The 18,213-nt window shown below is 36.0% G+C and overlaps 2 protein-coding genes across 5 annotated transcripts; one reads left to right on the top strand and one right to left on the bottom strand.

The window, feature by feature from the left end:
• The first annotated feature begins 9,243 nt into the window (after positions 1–9,243).
• On the top strand, positions 9,244–12,050 carry LOC146926744 (Nuclear transport factor 2 (NTF2) family protein). Its single transcript, XM_085700242.1, has 4 exons — positions 9,244–9,394; positions 10,094–10,211; positions 10,631–10,820; positions 11,228–12,050. Exons 2-4 carry the CDS (start codon positions 10,179–10,181, stop codon positions 11,770–11,772), a joined length of 768 nt encoding a protein of 255 aa, XP_085556368.1. The 5' UTR covers positions 9,244–9,394; positions 10,094–10,178; the 3' UTR covers positions 11,773–12,050.
• Positions 12,051–13,011: 961 nt separating this feature from the next.
• LOC146926743 (uncharacterized) lies at positions 13,012–18,213 on the bottom strand. Of its 4 annotated transcripts, none has more exons than XM_085700241.1 (3): positions 17,939–18,062; positions 13,990–16,525; positions 13,012–13,625 (listed from the first exon to the last, which is right to left on the bottom strand). In XM_085700241.1, exons 2-3 carry the CDS (start codon positions 16,477–16,479, stop codon positions 13,347–13,349), a joined length of 2,769 nt encoding a protein of 922 aa, XP_085556367.1. In that variant the 5' UTR covers positions 16,480–16,525; positions 17,939–18,062; the 3' UTR covers positions 13,012–13,346. The 4 variants fall into 4 exon arrangements, with proteins under 4 accessions (XP_085556367.1, XP_085556366.1, XP_085556365.1 ...); XM_085700240.1 differs by having other exon boundaries at positions 17,958–18,062; XM_085700239.1 differs by lacking the exon at positions 17,939–18,062 and adding an exon at positions 18,144–18,213 and having other exon boundaries at positions 13,175–13,625.

The following is an 18,213-nucleotide window of genomic DNA, read 5'->3' as shown; positions in this document are numbered from 1 at the left end:
ATGGTAGACAGTTTCAGTCTTTCCTCTCTTTCTCTTAACACCTTTAAGTTGCTTGCCCTTGTCAGCAGCAGCTCCAGATGCAGTAGCACTCTTAACTTTCTTCACTTTAACAGGAGCAGCTTCATCCTGAGTGCTTGCATCTTCCTCCAAGATGTACTCAGCTACTAAATTGGCTAAGATTTCAGGGTTGCTTTCCTTAAAGATGGAAGGAAAGTCCCTGATCATCTCAGTCTCAGCAGTTGTCATCTCTAACCACTTTTCATCTTTAGGGGCTTCTTTGAAGAACTTCATAGAGTGTAAGCTCCTGCTACTGATAGTCCTTTCAGCAGTAGAGACTTCGAAACATTTATCAGAAGCACTCCTTGTCCTTTTTAAGAACTCCAGCACCCTTCCTTGATGAAAGATTTCAGACAGCAATCTTCCATAGGGTACTTGTTTTCTTCCTCTTGTAATGCTTTCGTTTATGGCCCAGCAGAGATGATCCATTACATATCTTGGGAAGTTTATCTTTTCCAGAATAGCCATGAAGTAAATTGCTAGCTTCTGTTGATTGTTGGGTTGGTCAGATCCTCCTGCTCTTTGAAAGAAGCAATCATTACTGAATTTCACCAACATCCTGTTGTGAATCTCCATTTCAGAAGGCTTTGCATCTTTCTTCCCACCCAAAAGAGTGTTGTAGTAACCTTGTAGCAGGACTTCTTCCTTCCTGACTATTTCTTGGAATCTTCCCTCTGCATGCCTTCTACAAGCTTTTGCTATAACTTCCTCAGTGATGGTTATAGGAATGCCCATCACTTCAGACCTTATTTCTAAGCTGTCAAATGATGTAGGATTCATATCCATGACCATTTTCCCTTTCTTTGACCCAGCTTGTTTGCTTGCGACTTTTGCAGGCTTTTCATTGTATACTTCAGCTTTTAACCAAAAGTCCTTGACCAAGTTCACATATGTTGGCCCATTTAGCATTCTGAAATACTCAGACAGCTCCTGTGTCTCTATTAAACCTTCCATGTTTACTTCGTACTTCTTGAGTGAAGTAAAATCCACTGGTGACTCTATTTGGACTATCAAGGATTCCCATGGAATATCCATAGTCTTTTCTTTGTAGATGAACCCAGATTCTGATACGCTTTGCTTGTTTGATGTAGATTCTGAAACTTTTGAGCTTGATGATGCCATTTGATGATTGACGAAGATTTGAAGAAGATGAAGATTTTAGGGTTCTAAGTTTGAGAGAATGCGCTTACTTCGCAAAAGGTTTGAGAACAAATGTGTTTGTTGTCAGTGAGTAGTGTGTGAATTGACAAAGTGTTAAAAGTAAAACGATTGCAATTCAAAAGAGACAAACAAACATAACATTAATGACAAAATTGGGGGCGCGTGAAAAGTACTTTCAAAGCTTTAAAATCATCATTGCCCTTTTTAGTTATACACCAACACATACAGGCCACGTAAGAAGTTCACAGAGTAACTACCAAGTTAGTGGGCCAGAAGTTACTTTAAAAAGTAACTCCCAACGTTTCCACTAATTCAACTATTCAGAAGCAACAAATCCAGCTTCTGGACTTCAGATGCTGATGTCATCATCAGAAGCGAGTTTTCCTCAGAACCTCAATAAAGAGCTTCTGATGGACTACCGCTTCTGAACTAACTTCAGAACCTAAAATCCTATTCAGGAGCAAGCAAACATTTAATCAGACACGAAGTGCATGTTCAAATTTTTCTTTATAAAATCAAATCTTTCAACAGTTAAAGGCTTAGTAAATATATCAGCCCATTGATTTTCAGTATCAATGAATTGTATATCTAAAATTCCTTTTTGAACATAATCTCTGATAAAATGGTGTTTGATTTCAATGTGCTTAGCTCTTGAATGCAAAATTGGATTTTTAGACAAACAAATAGCAGCAGTATTATCACAATAAATGGGAATACTGTTAGCAGTTATCTGATAATCTTCCAACTGATGTTTCATCCAAAGTAGTTGTGTACAACAACTTGCAGCTGAAATGTATTCTGCTTCTGCTGTAGACATAGCAATAGTTGTTTGTCTTTTGCTAGCCCAGGATATAAGATTATCACCCAGAAATTGACAATTGCCACTGGTTGATTTTCTTTCAATCCTATCACCAGCATAATCAGCATCACAGAATCCAATCAGCTTATAATCTAAGGATTTCCTATAAAGGAGTCCAAGATTAGTTGTTCCCTTCAAATACCTGAAGATTCTCTTGACAGCTGTCATATGAGATTCTTTAGGATCTGATTGGAATCTTGCACACAAGCATACACTGAATAAAATATCTGGCCTAGATGCAGTGAGGTATAACAAAGAACCAATCATACCTCTATACAGCTTCTGATCTACTTTAGCTCCTTCATCTTCTTTGCTCAGGTTGCACGTAGGATGCATTGGAGTGTTCATCACTTTACAATCTTCAAGTTTGAACTTCTTCAGAAGCTCCTTTGTGTACTTTGATTGATGAACATAGACTCCATCTTTGCATTGATTGATTTGAATGCCAAGGAAGAACTTCAGCTCTCCCATCATGCTCATTTCAAATTCATCCTGCATTAACTCAGAAAATTCCTTGCAAAGAGATGCATTAGTAGAACCAAATATTATATCATCAACATATATTTGCACAACAAGAATATCTTTCCCAAGGGTCCTTCTGAAGAGTGTAGTGTCAACCTGTCCTCTCTTAAAATCATTTTTGATTAAGAAATTACTTAGTCTATCATACCAAGCTCTGGGAGCTTGTTTCAAGCCATATAGTGATTTCTTCAGTTTAAAAACATGGTCAGGATACTTAATATCCTCAAATCCAGGAGGTTGCTTAACATACACTTCTTCTTCTATGACACCATTGAGAAATGCACTCTTGACATCCATCTGATATAATATTATGCCATGATTAACTGCATAGGAAAGAAGTAACCTGATTGCTTCCAATCTTGCAACTGGAGCAAACGTTTCAGTGTAATCAATGCCTTCTTGTTGACTATACCCTTGTGCAACAAGTCTGGCTTTGTTTCTTGTTACTTCACCTTGCTCATTCAGCTTGTTTCTGAATACCCATTTTGTTCCAATAATGTTCTTGTGCTGAGGTTTGGGTACCAGATCCCACACATCATTTCTTTGAAATTGATTCAACTCTTCTTGCATAGCTAGGATCCATCCATCATCTGAAAGTGCTTCATCAACTGTTGTAGGTTCAATCATTGAGATTAGTCCAATCATTGACTCTTCTTGTCTGAAATGTGATCTTGTTCTTCTTGGACTATCTTTGTTTCCAATGATTAGCTCCTCAGGATGTGAAGACTTGTGTTTGAATGTGTTTCTGGGAGGATCTTCTTGATGTGAGCCATCTTGTGCTTCATCAGAAGCAGTTTCATCTTGCGCTTCTGATGTGGGTTCAGCTTCTGGACTATCTTCAGACTCAGCTATCTGATCAGGTTCTGGAGTAGCTTCAGGAACCTGTATCTCTGCAAAACTTTCACCTTGCTTTGAAGTTTTATCTTCAAGCTCCTTGTCATCAAATTTAACGTGCATAGATTCTTCAACACAGAGTGTCTCTGAATTATACACTCTGTATGCCTTTGACCTTTCAGAGTAACCTAAAAAGATTCCTCTTTGGGCCTTGGCATCAAATTTCTTTAGGTAGAGCTTGTTGTTCAGAATGTAACATGTACATCCAAATTGATGAAAGTAAGAGATATTGGGTTTTCTTCCTTTAAAGAGTTCATATGCTGTTTTCTCCAAAATAGGTCTAATATAGATCCTGTTTTGAACATAGCATGCTGTATTCACTGCTTCTGCCCAAAAATGTTTTGGTAAATTGTTTTCATGAATCATGGTTCTGGCCATTTCTTGTAAAGTTCTATTCTTTCTCTCTACAACTCCATTTTGTTGTGGTGTTCTAGGAGAAGAGAATTCATGGAAAATTCCATGTTTTTCACAAAAAGCTTCAAATGGCTCATTTTCAAATTCTCCACCATGATCACTTCTGACTTTCAAAATTTTTGATTCTTTTTCAGATTGAATTTGAGTGCAGAAGCTACTGAATACATCACACGCAACATCTTTACTCTTAATGAATTTCACCCAAGTCCATCTGCTGTAATCATCAACAATGACTAATCCATATCTACTTCCATATAAGGATGCAGTACTCACTGGTCCAAATAAATCAATATGGAGTAATTCTAAAGGTCTTGAGGTTGAAACAATGTCTTTGGTTTTAAAAGATGATTTCACAATTTTCCCTCTCTGACATGCACCACAAAGTGCATCTGAATGATAGTCAATGTCTGGTAGCCCTTTCACAAGTTGTAACTTACTAAGCTTAGAGATTAACCTCCAGTTAGCATGTCCCAACCTTCTGTGCCACATCCATTTCTTATCATTCACTGATAGTAGGCAAATCACCTTCTGATCAGCCAGTTCAGAAAAATTGATTTTATAGACATTGTCAACTCTCTTTCCCTTGAACACAATGGATTTGTCTTCCTTGTTGATTACTGTACAGTTGGGTTTTTCAAAAAGCACATCATAACCATTATCACAAAATTGACTAATGCTCAAAAGGTTATGTTCAAGACCATCTACCAACCATACATTATTAATTGAGGTAGAGGAATTACCAATAGTTCCTGTACCTATGATCTTGCCTGACTGGTTGCCTCCAAATTTCACATTTCCTCCCTCTTTCATTGTTAGGCTGAGGAACATGGACTTGTCTCCTGTCATGTGTCTTGAGCAACCACTGTCTAGGTACCATGACCTTTGCTTTGGCACTGCTCTTAGACATACCTGCATCATTGACGTTTTTAGATTTAGGTACCCATTGTTCTATGGGTCCTGGAAGGTTAGTACTTAAGGCTTTACTCTTCACTTCTTGTACCTTGTGCTGTGAGTTGGGTTGCTTCTGATTAACCATTACCTTAGGTTTTGGTACTTCAGAAGCAGTAACTGTCTTCTTCTGAAACTTAAACTTCAGAACCCCAGATTTTGGTTTCACCAGACTCTGAGGAATAGGTTCTGATCTTTTCAGGATCCTAACCTTTGAAGTCTTGGAATCAGATTTGATCATAACCTTTGACTTAGAGTTCTTTGGCTTTGAAGTAATCTTAGCCTTAGAACTAGAAGCTTCAGGTTCTGATTGAACAACAGTTTCCAACTCAGCACCTTCTGGTACAAAGAATGTTTTCAGACCTTCCTTGATGCATTCACAACAAGACTTTAGATTGGTTTTATCAAGTTTCACTTCTGGAAAACCAATTCCTCTGCCATTGTTCTTGTAAATGCTATAAATCATAGAAGCTACTCTGCTTCTGTCAATGCCAGATATAATGAAATCTTCAAGAGCAATTTCATGATTACTTAAAGGTTTTTCATTACACTTTTCTTGTAGCTTCTGACATAAGAACCTGAGCTGGTCTTCATATGTTTTACACATGAAGTCAAAGCCCCTAAGTCCTTGTTCAGAAGCTTTCAGATCCAATAGAGTTGATTTTTGCTGTTGTACCAAATCAGCATATTTTTCTTTTAAATCCTTCAACTCATTGGTTCTTACTTCAAAATGTGTAAGAAGTTCTTTAAGTGACTCAACAAGTTCATCTCTGGGAATTTTGGAATATACCTCATTTTCATCTTCTGAGTCTGAATCTGATCTGATCCAGCTTCTGAAGTTGCTGTTGCTACCAACCCAACAGCTACCTTTGCATCTTCATCAGCTTCCTCTTTATCAGATCCAGATTCACTACCCAAATCATCCCAGGTTGCCATTAAACTCTGCTTAATCTGCTTCTTGAATTTGCTTGGTTTGAATGTAGACCTCTTTGACTTGTCCTTTGACTTTTCTCTTTGAAGATCAGGGCATTCAGCAATGAAGTGTCCAGGCTTCTTACAGTTGAAGCATCCCTTCTGATCTTCTTTCTTTGAGCTTCTGGAGTTACCCCTTCTGGAGAGAAACTTTCTGTTCTTCTTGGCCAGATATTGAAGTCTGTTTGAGAGCATGGCCATTTCAGCAGCATCTGGTTCAGAGTCTGAACTTGACTGTTCTTCCTCTTCAGATTCAACCACTTTGAGAGCTTTTGATGACTTGCCTTTGGATGGAAGAGCTATTGATTTACTCTTCTTAGTAGACTCATGTTCATTAAGACTTAACTCATGAACTTTGAGAGAACTAACAAGATCTTCGACACTTAAAGTGTTTAAATCTTTAGCTTCCTCAATGGCAGTCACTTTTGATCTCCATCTGGCAGGTAAGCTTCTGAGAATCTTGCTTACATGATCAGAAGCAACATAGCTCTTCTTTAGAATCTGTAGCCCAGAAACTAAGGTTTGAAACCTTGAGTACATCTCCTCAATAGTTTCATCATCCTTCATCTTGAATAACTCATACTGATGTACAAGCAGGAGAGCCTTTGCTTCTTTGACCTTCTTGCTCCCTTCATAATTTGAACAGAGAGAAGCAAACATAGCTTTAGCAGTGGATTTGTCACTCATCTTCATGTATTCTGCTTTGGGTATGGCAGTGACAAGAGCTCCTCTGATAATATGATGCTTCTTGTAAAGTTTCCTCAGTTCTGGAGTATGTTTCTTTCTATCCACAGCAGCTCCTTCTTCATCAAGGACCAAATCACCAACACCATCTTCCAGAATATCCCATAATTCTTCATCCAGGCTCATGATGTAACTGTAAAAGTTGGTCTTCCACCAAGAGAACTCTTCAGCATCTCCATTGAACTTTGGAACTTTTCCAACACTGGTTTTCTTACTATCACTATAATCATGTGAGACATGTTTATAGCTAGTATCACTAGAACCAGAACCATTAGGAGGAGGAGTAGTCATGTTCTTCTCAGATCTTTGACTGTTGCACGGTTAAGTGTTACACAACAGACCAAGGCTCTAGATACCAATTGAAGGTGAGAAAAACACAAGAAGGGGGGTTGAATTGTGTTTTGAAAAATTCTTCGTTTCTCTAAACAACTGAATACACTGATCAGAAGCTAAGTGAGATAGCTTCTGAAGTGATGATCAGAATCTAAATGCAGCGGAATAAAACAGAGAGAGAGAAGAAGAACGACACAAAGCAATTATACTGGTTCCTTCCACAATCCGGAAGTAGTCCAGTCCCCCTTGCACTTCCAAGGAGATTTCACTATGAGTAATATCTGATTACAAATGCTCAAGCACACAAGCAAGAGACTTCCAATGCTCAAGCACACAAGCAAGAGACTTCCTTTGCTCAAGAACACAATCAAGAGACTTCCTGCTCAAGCACAACTGCAAGAGACTTCCTAACTAAACAAAATTACACAGAAAATTGTTTAAGTTTGAACACTTGATATACAATCAGAGGTGCTCACAATACAAATCAGATACAGACTCAATGGACTTAAGAATTTCTAAAATATGACTTTGAGACACAGAAATTCTAAGTGAATGCAGAACAATTTCAGCAGAGGTTTGGTACTTGTGAAAATCTTGTGAGTCTTTCGTTCAGCGTTCTTGCATTACCAATTCTCTAGGTCTTCACTCCTTTATATAGAGGTGTGAAAGAGACGTTGTGAAATTGCCAACACACCAAAGAGTCGTTGTTGAAGCTTGATCTTTCACCAATGATCTTTTGCCTGATTTGGTTGTTGTCCTATGAAGAACAAATTTGAAATCCATTCCTTATCCAAAGGAACATCTATGCAGGCGAGACCGTATTCTGGAGCTGTTTTCTTGTCTTGAAGCGCAGACACAAAACAGAGTAGTGGAGAACGTGGTTGTACAATTCGTACAAAGTACAATGTCAACGCTTTCGTCCAAATTGCAAACATACACCTTCAAACACCTTTGAAATGACCGTTGCAAACTTCACTAATCCTTTGTTTGTGTTTTCGAATCCAATAGACAGCTTTTGCATTGATAATTCTTCAATTCTTGATTCTTTGCAAATCCAGTTGATATTCAGCTTCTGGTGAAATGGCTTCTGATGAGGCAGCTTCTGATGATGCAGCTTCTGATGATGCAGCTTCTGATGATGCAGCTTCTGATGAGATGACTTCTGCAGCTTCTGATGATGCAGCTTCTGATGATGTGGCTTCTGGACCTCTTGTCTTCAGGAGCACTATTCTTCAGGAGCAGCTTACTTCAGGAGCGCTATTTCTTCAGGAGCAGCTTGACTTCAGGAGCGCTTTTTCTTCAGGAGCAAGTTGCCTTCAGGAGCGTCCAAGCTTCAAATTTTTGTTGTTTCCATAGCTCTTTATTTGCTCATTCAGAACCAATGATGATGTAACTTTATAATTATGGTCCTGTACACTTGAACAAATATTAGCTAGTCCAATTTACAATTTTTAATACCTTGTTATCATCAAAACTCTTTAAGGTTCATTGTTAAACACATTTTGTTCCAACAGAAAGGACCTTATGTATAGATTTTATTAGATTGGTTTTTTACTCCTTCATGAACTTCACTATGATTATATTCCACTAGGTTCCCCGATAAAGTTTTCTTTGTTTTTTTTTTAGTATTGGTCTAGAATTTTGTCTAATATGCACAAACAAAATTGTTTTGCACCATGTACAAATGTCTTTTTTCACCAATGAATTTATAAATCATAGTATATCTCACTTAATTTAATGGTGGAATTTATTGATTTAATGATGAAAATTAAATTATGTATAATATAAGACTTATCTCACTTACGCATCATAAAATCGACCTTGATCTCATCCTCTAAGATTCTTGTTAACTTCTTCTCTTATTAATAAAAGGGTTAATTAAGTAAATGGTCCTTATAAATATTCAGAATTTTGTTTTTAGTCCCTACAAAATAAAATCACACTTTTTAGTCCCTATAAAATTTTCCATCAACATTTTTAGTCCCTATAAAATTTTCATCAGCATTTTTAGTCCCTATAAAAATTTTCCATCAGCATTTTTAGTCCCTAAAATGCTTAAGGAAAATGTCATAGGGACTAAAAAGTGTGATTTTATTTTGTAGGGACTAAAAACAAAACTGTGAATATTTATAGGGACTAAAAACTTAATTAACCCTTAATAAAATTGTTGGATGTTAAGTAGTTTTGAGATGTCAACTTAGTTGAGATCTCCTAAAAATAAAAATAAAAGAGTTATTGTTTGCTATATTTAAGAAGAAAAAAAATCAAAAAGAGATAAAAGGGTAATTTGAAGTAAATTGTAATTTTTTCTTCAAAAAAAAAAGTAAATTGTAATTTTCACTATTTTTGTGGGATATGACAAAAAGCAAACTATGTGGGTATACGAAAGATAAGTCTTCTCTTTCTCTAATGGAATCCACTTTGTAAACAAAATCAACAAAGCACCAAAATTTGCACTGCGCTTTTTCGATTTTCCTCTTCCGTTACAAGGTTTCTCCAAATTCTTTTTTCTGCAATTTTTAATATTTGTTGGGTATTCTCAAAGTGTTCATTTTTACACTTTAATTATCATTTTTATTCTTCAATTTTGTTCCTAGGTATAAAACTCTCAAAAGGGTAGTTGTTACTTTAATCCTTTTACTTTTCCAAATTATTGTTATATATGATTATGGGTTTGTTTGAATTTGCTTATTTCAGCTTATGAAAACAGTCATAAGCTGTTTTCAGCTTATTTTCATAAGCTCTCCAATATAGCGTATGAAAATTGCTTATAGCTTATGTGAACAGAATTTCACTTTATTTTATCTTTTGTTTAGAAATAGCTTATACATAAGCGCTTATCATGATAAGCACTTATGTAATGTTTTAACCTGCAAATTAAGTTGCTTATTCAAACAGGGCCAATGTTGATTGAGTAGGATCATATGATGTGAAGTAAAAGTCTTCGAGTTTTTCGTTAATTAATTTTAGTTTATGTTCTTGAACTTGATAATCTTTGTTCTGGATGATTTGAGGGTTTCTTTTGTTATTATCATTTGAAATTCAAATGTGGTTCAATCTTGTATTTGTATGAATATATGTTCTTGATATTCATTGTAATCTATATGATATTTATGAAATGAAATCCATATATAATGCAATTTTAGGTGAAGGATTATCTCTAATTTTTTATTTTGTTGTGAATTTCAGAATAAGCATTCTTATCTGGTGTTTATGTTCAGCTGATGCGAGCCTTTTTCGGGTTGTTCTAAATTTTGAATTAGCATTTTCAACTATGGCGCTTTATGCAACTGCCTTATCATTCAATGTAAGCTTCCGGTTGTTTGAAATCTCAAAAGATCATGTCTTATTAAATTTTAGAGTATATTAGAATTCTCTTTTAAGGTTTTATTCAAAATTATCACTTAAGTGTATATGTGTGTTGATCAAATATCTATCGAATTTAGAATTCCGGGATTTAACATAGATATGATTCAACTACTTAAAATGGAAATTTGGAATGGTTTATAATTCTTTTGGGAGTTGGATTTTGTTTACACAGAATTTCAATTGAATGGTTGGAAACAGTATAACCTTTTTATGAATTTCACTGAAGAAGTCTCACTTCATGAATGGTTGAGGAATAAGGATGACGTTATGTTTTTCCTTTTCAAGGATTATGTAGTTTTAAATTTAAAAATTTGCTCAGGTGGTTCATGGTGATTAATTTTGTGTTTCTTCATGAAGGGACTTTCTTCTACTCTCAAGGAGTTCAGTTTCTTGCCGGGTTCGGTCATCAATAGCTTTCACAGGCGACATGATGTTTGTCTGCAATCCTTTAATCCAAATAAGTTAGCTTTTGGCAAAAGTTTTGAAAGAAGAGACGAACTGTGTTTGTTGCCTAATCAATGCCTCAAGTTGCAAATGAGAAGATTCAGTAAGTATCCTTTGCTCGAACCCTTTTGATTCTTATTGGTACTACTTTTGGATAATATTATGTTCGTACTTAAGTGTATATGAGCATAAAATTGTTGACCATTTCTTTCTATAGTCTTGATTTTTCTGTAGTCCTATTATATTTGCATCTAGGCTCCTATGTTTTCTGTACTAACTATTTTATTAAGTGTTTTATTTTATAAGTCTCGTCAAATAGTGGCTATAGCGCTATAGTTTATCGAAATTTTAACAAACCACTATTATCCCAATACACGATTTAGTACAAAGTACTGTCAAATAACGGCTATAGCAGCACTCCAGCACTGTAGCGTAGCGAAATTTGAGCAAACCTCTATTCTTCGCAATTAACAACGCTAACTTTATAAAATTGCCATTGGTTTCTGTCAGGGACACGACAGGGTGTAAAAAGTGAAGACGCAGAGAGCATGTTGAGCAGTGAGGACATTGCATTAGATGAAAACACTTTAGAGGAAGAGCTACAGAATGCAATTGCTGAGGAGAATTATGCTAAAGCAGCAGAAATAAGGGATACACTAAAAAACCTACAAAAAGATAGCAACACAGCAGTATTTGGAGCAAACAGCAAGTTTTATGATTCATTCAGGAATGGCGACCTTGCAGCCATGCAAGGCATGTGGGCAAAAACGGACGAGGTATGTTGTGTTCATCCTGGTATGAAAGGAATATCCGGCTATGATGATGTTATTGAGAGCTGGGATTTCGTATGGGCTAACTATGAATTTCCATTACAAATCAAACTAGAAGACATTAAAGTTCATGCTAGAGGGGACATGGGGTATGTTACATGCATGGAATTTGTAAAAACGAAAGGAGGAAGATGGGGAGGACAATTTGTAACGAATGTGTTCGAGAGGATCAATGGCGAGTGGTTTATTTGTAATCATCATGCTTCACCAGTAGATATGAATTGATACATAGTTGTTGAGTTTGTCTGTCCTTTCCTCTTACTCATTTTAACAATTTTGTTGTGGCCTAGAAATTTTTTCTGTATATTGTGTTGCAATTTTACGAACACAAATGCTCTTTAGAAGCTTTGAGATGTGGATTAATGGATTCATGAAGTGCCTCCAGCCACAGGGAAAAACATGTTCATGGTTAGGTTTTATGTGGTGCAATGATAAATTGCTCTGCAGATTAACTTGTTACACTGTCCATTTTCAGTAATCTCATCGATTAGTTGTTGAACATACATATATGTGCACCTACCTATGAGCATTTGGAAGCAGCAGTCTTATTGCACATAACATGGATCAAATAAAACTATTAACGTGCATCTTTGGCTTGCAATTTGCATTTTGCAAACTATTTTTCTGAATAAAGTTGTTTTGATTTCTAAATATGTTAGGTGTTGTCAGTCCCCGTGAGCTTAGCTCAGTTGGTAGGAACATTGCATAATTTATGCAGGGGCCGGGATTTGAACCCCAGACACCCCACTTCTCCACATTTAATTGTGTGATCTTTAACCACTAGGCTACTAGACCAAAAAAATATGTTAGGTGTTGTCACAACAGTTCCTTGATGTTTTATACTAATAAAACATGTGAATTTGTTTACTCCTTTTTTTCATGAACTGAAATTCCATAAAAAAGAAAAAATTCGTCAGTCAGAGAGAGCATAAAGTCACACAGTTAAAAGGATCTTGACCACTGAATAAAGATTAGACCGTTCACAGTTTAACTTCACAGTAACAAAAGTTTAAAATACATCTAAGAATATGAACCATGTAATCTAAAATTCCTAATCTAACAATATGAACGACTACATAACTACAATGTGTCCAAAATAGTCAAGGAAATATTTTTGTTAAGTCTTGCTAATTACTACCTTTCAGAAGCTAGGAAAAAGAGTCTCTGTTAGCACTTAGCAAGGTTTTTTATTTAAAAAAACAAATAAAAAGTAAATAGTCCCATTCATAATTGCTTTATTAGAAACAAAAGCTCCTGGTTAATCAAGTTTTGAGATCAAACAGTCAATTTAGAGAGCAAACATTTTCAATACCAGAAGATATTGTAATTATGTTTTTTAAGGAAATATTGCAATCATGTTAAAACAAAGTCAATGCATCGTACATGCTTTAATATATCCTTATGCCAATAATTTCCAGTGATCTGGCTAGCACACATTTCTGATTTTGTTTTGTTCAATTAGTGTAGAAGGATAGATAACTCTGCTGTTTTTATTTATTGACATTTTGTTTTGTACAATGAATAAGAGTGGAACCAGCAGCATCCAGATTTCTGCAACTGGTATTCTAATTTCATGGACTATTACAATCCTGGACAGCATGTGTGAAGGTGAAATGGAAGAAAATCATGAAACAAAAGTTTTACTCTTTAGACTTAAGTGGTATAAGAAAAGTGTAAAAATTCAAGTTGCAAGAACAACATTTATAATGTTTTTGCAATGCCATGAACTAGCTAATCCTCAACTATTTGAAGATCTTATCAACTAATAACTATGAAGAAGAAAAAAAACTATTCTACGTTTAAACTCTGCCAACAGGGGAAAGAGGTGGAATTGGTGTATATTTTATAGGTGCTTTCCCCTGAAGTCTTCTGCTGTTGTTATTGGAACTTGGTTCCTTAAGGGTCTCTACACTCATGCTACTCATTTCCAAGGAACCTGGTTGTTTCTGGCAGCTTAACAAAGAAACAGATATGAAGAATGCCTGTAAATGACTGATTGTTGAACTGAATTCAACTGAGTAGAATCCATTATTCAACGGCAACAAAGTGAAATGGGGTGTATCATTCTCAGCTCCTTCCTGAAAGTAATCATAACCATATGTAAATGGAGTATCCACAATACAGTCTACAATTATATACCACAATGTCATCATGCACTTTGTTTGGATAACAAGCTTAAACAAGTGTTTGTAGCATAAACGTTTATCATATAAGTGCCTATGCATAGCTATTTTTATAACAGGAGATAACATAAAGTCAAATCTTTTTCATATAAGCTGTTTTCATAAGCTACCATGAAGAGCTTATGAAAATAACAAGTCAAAAACAACTTATGGACATGTCATAAGCTCTCCCAGTTAGTTTCACAAGTGCTTATACCAGTAGATAAACTCAAAAAAGCCAATCGAAACAAGCCCCAAGTAGAATGTAGAAGGTTTATACCTGAACAAAAAGTTGAAAACGATCCTGGTAAGGTTTATAACTTCTCGGAATGTTTGAACTCAGGTTCTGCTCGCGAAGCACAAGCAGTTTGCAACCTATGTCCCAACCACCACAATCGCATAATCCCCCGGTTCTCCATCTATGGATTAACGATGAAGGTTCACCTCTGTTTGGTGACCCATGTACACCACCTGGAAGAATAACAGTAGAACTATCATTTTCTCCTTTCTTCATAATATCATTATCACCATGCAATTGTTCGTTGCTTGAGTTTCCACACGAGGTCTCAAAAACAACAGCAGCAAGCTCCATGGTCGGGATGAACTTTGGCGGTCCTTGATCTGTCTGGTTGATTTGAACACCCAATAAGACATATTCTTTAACCATATGCTGTCTCTTGGAGTTCTGATTCACTGATTCAGTGAATTTGGAGGTAGAAGATTTCATCTGAGCTACAACATTGTATGCATAGCCACAACTTTTTTCTTTATTTCCGTGACTCATCCATCCACCACTCTTTTTCTTAATTTCATTAACAATATAGAATGTAAAACAGCAGCCTAAATCATTCTTCTCATGTGCTGCTAAACTATTCTTGGTAGCGGCGTAAATCTTTCTTTCATCATTGAGCACAAACTTAAACAAAGGCATTCCATTTTTAATTGTGATCTGCAAGAGACCTTGGATTGATGATACCTTGCTCTTTTCATCCTGCAGTGATTCATTCACACCGATACTCCTCAAACTGGACGAATCTGTGCTTCTCTTCTGTTTCTGACTACTTTCACCTGAATGGTGCGTGCCTGATGCCTTATGCTTCAGTATAGGATCTAATAACCTCTTAAGAGGGCTTGATCTTGCTCTGTTCTGACAATTTGCCTTTTCTTTGCTTGAATTATCCCAACGCCTAGAAGATTCAGGAGTCACTGGACCTGACTTTGAAGAGACAAACTTGGAACTAAATTGTGAAGCTGCAGGGCCTTCTTTAAAACTGAAACTTCTGCCGATTCGACTTAAGCTGAAGCTAAACCGACGGTTGTGAGATGGATTTGATCCCTTCTGCGAAGTCAGCTCAGCAGTTTCTTGGTCTAATGATTCGATCAGATTATTAAAAGCAGACTGATTGCTCAGCCTATTGTCTAACACATCCTTTTCAAAGCAAGCAGCTTCTGATTGCAGACCAGACATCTTGTTTATTTTGGAAGCAGACTTCTCAGAAATTGAAGAAGAACGGTTCATACTGAGATCAGTACTAACACTGTTTTGCATTGATCCAGAAAAAGAAGTATGCTCAATCGCAGAACGGCATCGACTTGAAAGTGCAATTTCAGGACAAACATTGCCAACGTAAACCTCCTCTGGAATAGAAACATATGACAGACTACTTCGGCTTGATTCTGGATGATTTTCATCCGATGATGATTGGAATTCCGAAAGCCGAAAATCATCTGAAGAACTTGAGTCCGGAATATCATGTGGATAAAGCAGCACAATATTACTTGGCTTGCTATGGCTATCATCAAAACCTGACTCCGGCAACTGATTCACCTTTTGACTGGATTTGCAGTCGCCAGAACCCGTTTTCTTAGAACTGAATGAGACCCCTTTGCTTTTTGATTTTACTGTTGGCTGTTCCGTATCAGAGATGGACTTATGATTTCTCTCTATTTTCTTGTGGTTGTGTTCTTGCAAACCCTCCATTTTCTGCTTAGCTTCATCATCTTTATATTCATTAGGAACAGAAGACGAGATCCTGCGGTGCCTTGAGTTCGATGCTAAATTTAAAACATCTGAAGTTCTTTTAATATTGTCATTCCTCATCTTCTCACTTCCTATCCTCTTGGATCCACTTCTAGAAGATTCAAACCGTTTGACATTCTCAGAGGGAAGTTTGCTACTCTGAGGAATTGCTTCCATGTTATTCGGTCTGATCCGTCGCGAACCTTTCTGATCATCAAGTTTTTCCCAGCCACTACTGGTGGATGATTTTGATTTGGTGGCTACTCTTGATGATGATTCGCCTCTACTGAATGGTGTGAAACGACTAGTTAGATCTTCTGGTATATGCTTGTGCTTCCAGTTCTCAAGTCGAGACCAATCTAAAACACCAACATTGAAAGCTTTCTCTTGAACATTTTCCACTCTATCATTATGCAGTAGATAACCTGGCAAATTAGACATGTGTTTGACAAGCTCATCACCTTCATTTCCACTTCTCTTTGCAGTTTCCCGGTTCCGAATACTTCCTTCTGCATCCTGCTTTGCCTTCTGTTTGAGATCACTGCATTGAGGACCAACACTACTCTTTGACCTCGACCTATCCGCACTCTTCGGATTCGGACTTTGATGTAATTGCGGCAATGCAGAACTTTCTTTAGCTGTCTTTGAACTGCTATACCGTTTTGAGCCGAGCTTTTTGAATTCTAAACCAAATACCATATCCTCAGAAGGTTTTATAAATTCATTACTTGGTTGTATATTGATTGGCATTACACAACAAACCCTCAAACTTTACAATTCATTCATAAGCAATAATCTGTCAAAAAATGTTCACAATCTCATCAGTTCCAAACTAGGAAATAAATAAGTTTCAACTTATTAAAAAGCTACAATTCAACATAGAAAACTCTGCATTTTCTAATATCAAAGTTCAATAGATTAGAAACTGAAAAAACAAACAAGGGTTTGTGAATACATAGGTTAAAGCTATGATACAATAATAAAAAAATCAATCAAACCATCAATGAAGGAAAAAGCAGGTAACAACAAATGAGATACCGCTTTTCTATTAAACCAAACAAAAATAGAAACATTGATGCTGAAAACATTGAAACATGATTTTGACATTGTCTATAAAGAATATGGCAGAAAGCCACGTGACAGAGAAAATAATTGAATTCATTACACAAAAAGAGGACATACACATAAATATTCACAAAACCTTACAATTTCCAATTCTATTAACATTATCATTCAATGAATTAAGTGATGATGATGTATACCTACCCGTCATTTCCAAATCCGATGTAATCAATCCCACTAACAATTAACAAAGATTTTTTTTTTATGCTAACAACCTACGAAGCACCGTCACAGACACCGAACACGACCCTAACACCAAAACACACCCTGACAAACATTGAAGCACACGTCGAAAATAGCAATAATTTGAGAAAATCATTTATTAAAATGTGATCAGGTGTTAGTGTCGTGTTAGTGTCAGATACCGATCATGTCTTCCATCTGAAGTGTCGGTGCTACAAAGCTAACAACACTTAATGAAATGCTTAATGAAATGAAAAACAAATCTCAGAAATCGTGGTTGGGCTTAATACAACCCCACAAAACTGGCTTGTGAGGTGAGGATTGCCCCACTTATAAACACATTGTCAGGCCATGTCCTATCCGATGTGGGACTCTTAACAACAAAACCCTATAAATCAATCACTAGTAGTAGACACTAGTACACAATAAATACCCAAACCCATGATTATGATATATACCAGTTAATTAATAACGAAAACGATGGATTTCTAATACTCAACACAGCTCAAAAATAAATAATTAAAAAAAAACCAAAATTCTGATTTAATAAAAAAAACAGAAAATTACACAAAGATAAAGCTCTGTTTGGCTGAAAAAAAGCATTTTTAACAAGAACAAAAACAGAAACATTCACTCTTCATAGTAAAACAATAACAAACAACAAAACTCGCATTCCAGATTCAAGAAAAAAAATCATAAATCACCAATAATCTAATTTTTCCTTAATAAATAAATTTAGTAAATGTGTCATCCAATTTCAATTTCAAATCATAAAAACAGAGAAAAATTCTATGGATTCAAGAACATTGATAAGAACTTACCTGAAAAGAGAACGACGAAAAAAAAACGAAAATAACTTGAACGATGAAGTGAAGAAGAAAAAAAAAAAGATACGAAACGTAACTGAGAAAAGAAAAACGCACGTAGTTTAAAAGCGAAGTAAAGAATTGCAATGAAGACAGTGTTTGGATAAAGAGTAATCTCCCATAATCATTTTCATTCTTTCTTCTTCATTCAATTACGAATATAATAATATCTTCTTTAATTTTTGTATTTATGTGGCGCGTGTTTAAAGGAAAAAAGTGATTAAAAAAATTCGTTTTGCTTACGTTGGAATAGAGAAAGGAAAGGAAAAAGTGCGCGCCAAACAGAGCCTTAAGTGAGAGAGTGAGTGTGTGG

This window comes from Medicago sativa, chromosome 4, assembly GCF_051527215.1.
Source record: "Medicago sativa cultivar Bolivia chromosome 4, Bolivia_mono, whole genome shotgun sequence".
NCBI classification, from domain to species: domain Eukaryota; kingdom Viridiplantae; phylum Streptophyta; class Magnoliopsida; order Fabales; family Fabaceae; genus Medicago; species Medicago sativa.
This window is presented reverse-complemented; position numbering and strand designations above follow the sequence as displayed.

Bases quoted from the DNA above. Each gene is read 5' to 3' on its own strand.
- LOC146926744 (XM_085700242.1), top strand. From the start codon at position 10,179: ATGGCGCTTTATGCAACTGCCTTATCATTCAAT. The intron at 10,212-10,630 runs GTAAGCTTCCGG...TTCTTCATGAAG, and splicing joins CAACTGCCTTATCATTCAAT to GGACTTTCTTCTACTCTCAA. The intron at 10,821-11,227 runs GTAAGTATCCTT...GGTTTCTGTCAG, and splicing joins GTTGCAAATGAGAAGATTCA to GGACACGACAGGGTGTAAAA.
- LOC146926743 (XM_085700239.1), bottom strand. From the start codon at position 16,479: ATGCCAATCAATATACAACCAAGTAATGAATTTATAAAACCTTCTGAG. The intron at 13,626-13,989 runs GTATAAACCTTC...GATTACTTTCAG, and splicing joins GTTTTCAACTTTTTGTTCAG to GAAGGAGCTGAGAATGATAC.